Genomic DNA, 8256 nt, shown 5'->3' with positions numbered 1-8256 from the left:
CCTCCATCGCCAGGGCAACCAAGCCTCCTGCTTGCTTCAGCTCCATGGCTGCCAGCTGCCATCTTGGTTGGGTTAATTTGCATATAGTCGCTCTGATTGGCTGGTAGGCGTGGCTTAAGGCATAGCAAAGGGATGGTCAATTTGCATGTTTGTCTTTTATTAGATTATTTTTATTTATTTTATTATTTTGTTAATCCTCACTCAAGGATACTTTTCCATTGATTTTCCAGAGAGAGGGAAAGACAGAGACAAACACTGATGTGAGAGAAACATATCAATTGGGTGCCTCCTGCAGGAGCCTGACCACACCCGGGCCAGGGAAGAGCCTGCAATTGGGGTAATCACTGGAGCAACCAAGCCTCCTGCTCGCTCCGTGGCTGACGGCCACGATCTTGGTTGGGTTAATTTGCATATAGTCGCTCTGATTGGCTGGTAGGCGTGGCTTAAGGCATAGCAAAGGTATGGTCAATTTGCATGTTTGTCTTTTATTAGATTATTTTTATTTATTTTATTATTTTGTTAATCCTCACTCAAGGATACTTTTCCATTGATTTTCCAGAGAGAGGGAAAGACAGAGACAAACACTGATGTGAGAGAAACATATCAATTGGGTGCCTCCTGCAGGAGCCTGACCACACCCGGGCCAGGGAAGAGCCTGCAATCGGGGTACGTGCCCTTGACAGGAATCAAACCCAGGACCCTTCCGTCTGCAGGCTTTCTGTCCACGGAGCCAAACTGGCTAGGGCTGTTTCCTCATTTTAAATGTTTCCTTATTTTAAAATGGGGGTAAGATTAATAACATTGGCTAACTGTTTTCAAGCTTTTCCTTTGTGCCAGGCACTGTGCTAAATGCTTGTCCCTGCACTATCTCACAGGGCTGTGAGGACTGGATGAGTCGCTGGTTAGGGCCCTGGCCCTCCACAAATAACTGGTAAAGGACAGTGGGGACCATGGTGCTCCAAAGTTTACAGGGCAGGTTCACTTATTTTTACTTTAAAAAAATGTTTTTGTTGACTTCAGAGAGAGGAAGCGAAAGAGAGAGAGAGAGAGATAGAAACATTAATGAAGAGAGAGAATTATCAATTGGCTGCCTCCTGCATGCCCCCTACTGGTGACTGAGCCCCAAACCCAGGCATGTGCCCTGACGGGGAATCGAACCACGGCCTCTGATTCATGGGTTGACACTCAACCACTGAACCACACCAGCAGGGCTTACTTTTTATTTTGAAATAATTCTAGACTCATGTAGAAGTTACACAACAGTACAGAGAGTTCCTGTGTACCATCCCCGCAGCTGGGCCAAGTGAAGTTTCTGTGTAAACACGTGTGTGTACCTGTCTCCACGTGTGCACAAGCATCAAGCCGCATCCTCCCATTGTTAACACCTTACATAACCATCCTCCCATTGTTAACACCTTACATAATCATAGTACAATGATCCAAACCAGGAAATTGACATTGGTAGCACACTATAAACTAAACTACCAATCTTATTTGGATTTCATAAGTTTTTAATTTTTCAGTTCTCATCACCTTAAACCTGAGAAAGCAGCAAGTGTCCGAGAATGCAAAGAGGACCTCGCTGCCATATTGGCCAGCACTCTCCCTACCCCCAACCTAACTCCATGTCACTGGCCCACATGTGTGTGTGTGTACCTGGTCCTTACCTTTCCTTTGTGTCCCCCCAGTGCCCCAAGTGACCTCAGAGAAGACCCCTCTGGGCAGAACTGGGGTCCTCTCTGTCTTCCTGGCAGCAGTCACTGTGAGAAGAGAAACCCCTTAACCCTGGCCGAGTCAAATACTTCTCTCTGAGGGCCACTGGCAGCCAAGCCAGGCCTGGACACACGCCAGGTCCACTAGCAGCCAGCACCAAAATAGGGTTGCCTCACAGACAGCTCCTGTCCCCAGCCTGCTTTGGGGACTTGGATACATGCCGCTCTTATTCAAAGACAGAAAAAGAAAAAACACAACACACAAAAAAACACCAAACCACATCTAATGGAAAATATGCCCCAAATGTTTAACTATATTTGGTGCAACAAGAGCTGCCCCTAGATGCCTACATCTCGTTCAGATTTTCCGACCCAAGTTGTCCAAGGCACCCCTTTTAGGTACTTCACAGCTCCTGTTCCCAAACAGGCATTGACTCCTGCCCAGTCCAAGGAAAAATATTAGCCCACCCCTGGGCCTGGTCTCCCTAGTCCCTTATAGCACAACGGCCTCCCAAGGTTGCTGTCAGCTCCACTACAGAGAGATGACAGGGGGGTGAGGCCCAGAGAAGGAAGGATGCACCCACAGCCCACAACACCTATCTATGAAGGAACCTGAACTCACGTCTTCTAGGCTGGGCTGCCTCCCCACGGGCACCCCCTCACTCCCTTTGCTCAGTGGACCCGTCAACTTCCAGCTCTATCTGGGCAGAGTACAGGGGAAGAGCAGAAGCTCCCAGCCCAGCTGAGGATGTGGAACATGCCTGGTGAGCTGGAAGAAGCTCAGGGGTCATCTTACCCACTTTCTCCCACTCTGGGGGGTGGGGCTCCTTTCCAAGTCACAGCGATGTCCTTTCCTCCCATCACCTAGTTTCTGTCCCAAGGGCAGTCTGGTATCTTTACATACATGGACCTCATAACGTCTGGTTCTAAATAACGTTCTGTGGACTTGAACGCTGAGAGAAGAGTCTTTTCCCAAAGCATTTTTCTCTCATTTACAGTAATTTTCTTAAAGGCACCAAAGGGGGTCAGGTGAGTGTGTATAGGACGATGCCTCAGAAATGGTGACGATGTGCTTGCTGGAGCAGAATGAGGGCAAGACAGAAGCCATCGCTCTGCCCCGGGCAAGCCAGATGAGATGGCCCCAGCCCTCTGCAAGAGAATGTTCTCCCGGCGCTCAGCACAGGCCAAGCCCTTTCACAGGCACGGAATCTCTCAGCTCCTACTGGCTCTACCAGTCACAATGCCTAACAAGGCACAGCTTTTACACAGACAGAACAGTCTGTTAGTCACCTCTTCCCAGATGGGGAAACCAAGGCTCAGAGAACTCAGTGCTATGCAGACCTCCGCCCCCAGGCCCTCTACAGAGGAAGGCTGCCCTTAGTGGAAAGCAACTGGTTAGGTGTCTTATCTTGCTTTGAACCTGAGGTTCTCCATGATCTTAGGCAAATCACTTCCTCAGTTTCTTTATCTGTAAAATGGGGTTAATAATAGACACTGTTCTTTAAAGGACAATCCTAAAATCAAAATTCAATTTCATGTCTAGAAGCACCTGTGTTGTACCCAGTACTGTGCCCCATAATGGACATGGGGACAAATACAGGTTCCCACCCTCCAGAGGCTCCAGGGGAGCTCAAGCTCTCGGAAGATCTTTGAAAAGGGTAAAGAGTGGTTCTCCATCTCCTCATGGCTAACTCTGCCCTTGGATGTGCAGACCTTTCTCCATAGAAGGAAAGGCTGTGGGGTCCCGGGGTCCCCATTGTTACTGGAACCAGCCATGGGAGCGTGGCTGAAATGTTTAGACAGTGAAACAGAACCTCCAGGAGTGGCACTGGCCTCCCGGAATGGCTGAGGGGAGAGCATCTGGTCATCTCTCCAGCTCATAGGCGCTCAGGGTGGGATGACTAAGCATTCCGGGGCTGCTGCCCCCACACAGTCTGACCATGCATTCCACTACCAGGTCAGAACTCCAAAATTACTCAACCAGGAAGCTCACAACACCAGGAGAATAGGCTCCTCGGAGGGACCCTGCACAAAGGGTATAGACTGGAGGCGGTCACCAGGTAAAATACAGGATGCTCAGGTAAATGTGAATTTCAGGTAGGTAGCGAATAATTGTTAGCATATGCATGCAGCCTTGAGCTAGGCAGACTGTCTTTTGAGGCACCATCCTTTAGAATCCCTGTTGTCCCTTTGCAGACACTCCCGCTTGTATGCCTTTCCTTCCCCCCTTCTCCCCTCGCCTCCCCTCTCCAGTTCCCCCCACTCCATCTGATTTCATGTTCTGGTTTCTCCCATCACTTCCCCCGACCAGCACACAATGGCATCCTGTGTCCCACTCCCATCGGCATTCACCTCTGCTAATCAAAGGGCTCTCCTCAAAATTTGAACAGAGACACACACAGAGATGATGTGAAGACACAGGGAAAAGGCAAGGAGGCCTTAGAAGAAACCAGCCCTGCTGACACCTTGAACTTGGGCTTCTAGCCTCCAGAACCATGGGAAAATAAATTTGTGGTGTTTAAAAAAAACCCACAAAAAACAAAGGGCTCTCCTCAGATCTGCTGTGTGACCTTGGCCCAGAAGCCTCAGCTCCCTGGGCTATTTCCTCCATGTAGCATGGAGCGGCTGTCAAAGACTGGTGGTCAAGCCAAGCTTTGAGGAGCAAACCCCAGTCACTGGCCTGGCACTCCTGACTTAAGCAGGGGAGCCCTTTCGATTTCTCTGTTCAACACTCTGGGGTTCTGTTTAAGTTCTCTTCACCCAAGTGGTTCCTTACCCAAGTTGGCATATTCACTGATAAACCTCCTGGTCAGAAGTCTGCTACTCAAGGAAATCATTCTAAAAACTATTGGCCTAAATAGCCCTCAGGTCCTTTCTCGCTCTGACACTGGGATTCAACATTCCTGCCTGAGCTGGGGGGCTGGTGGGCACCAATGGTCTAAGCAGTTCGTTCCTTCAGGTGTCACGGGGCATCCCATCAGATGCCTGCTGCAGGAAGTGCTGTATTGTGCAGCTTTTCAACCTGCGCTCCAAAGCCCTGGGTTTTCTCAGGGCTCCTGGGGGTACCACACATGCTTTATTCCGTTGTTATGAATGGGGAAAATATCCAAGACTGCAACCTTTGTTTTCAAAAGGCAAAGAGATCCAGACAACTCATTTTTCTTAGTGCACAGTTTACAATAACAGATGTTATAAATAGGTTACATTTATACTAATAAAATTCTGCTTTTATTTGTTTTAGATATCGGGGTTCCATGTAAGTGGTCATTTGAGATAAAGGTCCTGCTGCTAAAAGTAATTTTTAGAAACACTGATCTGATTAACTTGAGGGAATCTCAGCCATCATAGATAGGAATCCATTGGAGCAGGAAGGAGAAGGAAGTGAATATGTATTGAATGTCTACTGTGGGTCAAGTACTAGGCTAGCTCTTTCATGTGTTACCTCTTTCATTGTCACAGTAATTCTCTGAAATGTGTTTTTATGCCCGTTTTACAAATAAGGAAACAGATACTCAGAGAGGTTGGGTGACTGCCTTAAGGTTGCACAGCCAATATGTGGCAGAGTCAGGATTCAAACTCAGTTCTGACTGACACCAGAGCATCCCTTTTTCCAATATACCATGAGATGTCAATAAAACAAGACTAGTTATTTGTATGGTTCAAAAGCTGGTTCAGAAGCCAATTCCACTGGAAAATTTCTCAAATGTCTTGTCCAGCCTTTCTGGAAAAGTGCATTGAGTGACCATCTTGAAGAACAACATTAATGGATGTGGATGTTCTGCTATGTTTTATTTTATTTTTTTAAGTCTCATCGTACCTCATTTTTTTAGGGCAAAACACACAGCTCTCTGAATTTGGCCAACCCCCACGTTGTCTGGGTGGGCTGTGGAGGGTGTATTTCTAGCACTTAAAACATTTGCCTGACGTGGGCTCAATCATCCTGGTGGCTCCTCCCCTTTGCCTCCAGATCTTTGGTCCTGCTCACACCTGGGCCCACCACCGGGCAGGTGTCATGGGAGAGGGCAGAGCCAAGTGGGGCACAGCAGGAGGAATAGGAAGGAGTTCCTTACCCAAGTTGGGGTCATATTCACTGATAAACCTTCTGGTCAGAAACTTCACGGTCAGGGCTGCAAGAAACAGAAAGACATGGGCTCACAATCAATGATTCTCTGTCATCATTGATGTTTCTCTCTCTCCCTTCCTCTCTGAGGTCAATAAAAAGATATTTTTAAAAAAGGAAGGAAGGAAGGAAGGAAGGAAGGAAGGAAGGAAGGAAGGGAGGGAGGGAGGGAGGGAAGGAAAAGAGAGAAAGAAGTTGGCTCGTCTCCCCTGCTGGGTCTGGCTGCTGGCCCTGGAGGCAGCCCCTTTCATTTTAGGAAGGCCTTATCTAGCCTCTGTGACCCCTGGCTGACACCAAGCCTGAGTCTCTGGGGGAATGTGGCTGGAAGCTGAGGAGTTGGTTTGCGAGGCTCAGAAGAAACCAGAAATATGGGGAACTGTGTCCCTGGGATTTTTTATCTTGGTGGGAGGAAAAGCAATAAGAGACAAGTCTAAGGGGTGTCTGTGAAGATCCAAACTAAGGAGTCAGGACCCATGCAACCCCAACTGAAAGGAGATATCTCCCACCCTGGACAAGCCCCAGAGATTCTGAAACGTGCGGCATTTATTCCAATTTTGGCTACAAGCCAAAAAGAGTAAGAGCCAAGTTGATCAGTGGGTGATCCCTGGGGCAATATGACCCCTTGAGGGCCTGGGATTTGCAGGGACGTCCAGGCAAGATCTGCGTCCTAAGTAAACACGCTTTAGTCCTCAGCCATTCACATCTCCAGCCTTGGCTCTAGGGCCTCCAGACTCATCTTGGTGCCTGGCAGAATGTAAAACTCTAGAATGAAGTTACCCCCAGGTGCAATGCATTAACAGAATTCTGATTTTGTTCAGAATTTAACCACAGAAAGCCAAGGGCCAGCCAACTATTTTACTGAACTCTTAAAAAGTAATGAGATATTTTATTTTTTTAAATACACTTTATTGATTTTTTACAGAGAGGAAGGGAGAGGGATAGGGAGTTAGAAACATCGATGAGAGAGAAAGAGAAACATCGATCAGCTGCCTCCTGCACACTCCCCACTGGGCATGTGCCTGCAACCAAGGTACGTGCCCTTGACCGGAATTGAACCCAGGACCCTTGAGTCCGCAGGCCTTGGCTCTATCCACTGAGCCAAACCAGTTAGGGCAGTAATGAGATATTTTAAAGAAAATCCTGAAAATTCTTTCCCAGGATTCCTATCATGTCAGTTTGCAAAGTAATACCCAGGGAATACATATTTTTAAATTTAGATTCCTTTATTATCGTAGCCACTGGCTAAACTGTACCAGTGACACAGCTCCGGATAACAATTTTATTTTCAAAGGGGAGAAGGCAAATCTTTTCTGTTGGAAAACGTGATTCAGAAGCATCCCTCTCTGAGCCAGAGGGCTGGCTTTAAACGTAGAGAGGAAGCCCCCAGTGAGCCCTAAAAACACCCCGGGGAAGGAAGCAACAGTGAACTGAGCCCATGCTGGCCGTTCACTAAAGGCTGTAACTGCAAAACAGCCAGCGAGGAGCCCCTTCTCCCTTCCCCCCTGCAGCTGCCTTGGACTGTAAGTGGCCAGGGAGGGCTGGACCCTTTTCCTGGGTCTCTGTCTATGGTGACTCCCCCGCTCCCTTGGATCCAGGTGGGCGAGAGCTGCCAGGAATGAAGATGGAGCTCAGTGTTGATAGACATGATTTCAACGGAAACCAAGATCTTGGTTTGTCAAGGATGGTCCTAGCCCTGGGACCACAGTCCAGTTTGTTGCCAGAAAGTCAAGAGAGGGATCTGGCTTGAAACAAATATGTTTGATAAGAATGCACACTTTACCCCCAAATCCCAGGGAACGGAGGAAGGGAGTGGGGAGCAGGCCTGGGAAGTCCCACTAGCCAGTGACTTCTACCAACTCCCTTCAAGGGCCAGTGGCTCCTGCACCTCCAGCCTAAACCAGGGAGTAGCAAGGCTGTGACTAAGCTCACAGGGACCTTGGGGGGAAGGGGGGAGCGGAAATAGTGCCCAATAGGTCCTTTGGTGTCATGCACCACAGCTGACTGCTGGCCCCAGGGAGAGGTGATGGGGGTTAGGGGGAGACCAGCAGAGGTCTGGGAGACACAGATGGACAGAAGGGAGAGAAAGCTGGGGTACAGACATGAAGCACAGAAGCACAATAGGGAGACACAGAGGGAGAGCCAGGCAAGGAACAGAAGACAGATGAGCGATGGAGGAGCTGAGAGCGAAGCAGAGAGAGTGCCAAGCAACAGAGTCATACCCAGGGAATACAGAGAAACCCAGGCAAAGAAGAGAATCAGTGTCTTGCCCAACTCACTGGGTGCAGGCAGCCCCCAAGCCCACAGCGCCCGGATCCCTTCATCTGCTCCCCGGTCCCCACCTCACCCCCATCCCTCCCTGGCACCTGCCCCACTCACCGGACTTGCCCGCTCCGCGGCGCCCCAGGATGGCCAGGGACCTCGAGG

General features: G+C 49.0%; 1 protein-coding gene across 1 annotated transcript in view; it reads right to left on the bottom strand.

Moving 5' to 3' along the window:
* Positions 1-8251, bottom strand: part of RASL12 (RAS like family 12) — a gene marked incomplete at its 5' end in the record, with an annotated part of 14703 nt that extends 6452 nt beyond the window's left edge. Inside the window, 2 exons of the mRNA XM_006770830.2 lie at positions 5783-5839; positions 8209-8251. Of these exons, the coding sequence (XP_006770893.1) occupies positions 5783-5839; positions 8209-8251 (100 nt within the window). The remainder of the gene's footprint in view (positions 1-5782; positions 5840-8208) is intronic.
* Positions 8252-8256: the final 5 nt, after the last annotated feature.

Source organism: Myotis davidii, unplaced genomic scaffold (assembly GCF_000327345.1).
Source record: "Myotis davidii unplaced genomic scaffold, ASM32734v1 scaffold461, whole genome shotgun sequence".
Classification (NCBI taxonomy): domain Eukaryota; kingdom Metazoa; phylum Chordata; class Mammalia; order Chiroptera; family Vespertilionidae; genus Myotis; species Myotis davidii.
The sequence above is the reverse complement of the archived record's forward strand: the minus strand, read 5'-3'. Positions and strand labels throughout refer to the sequence as shown.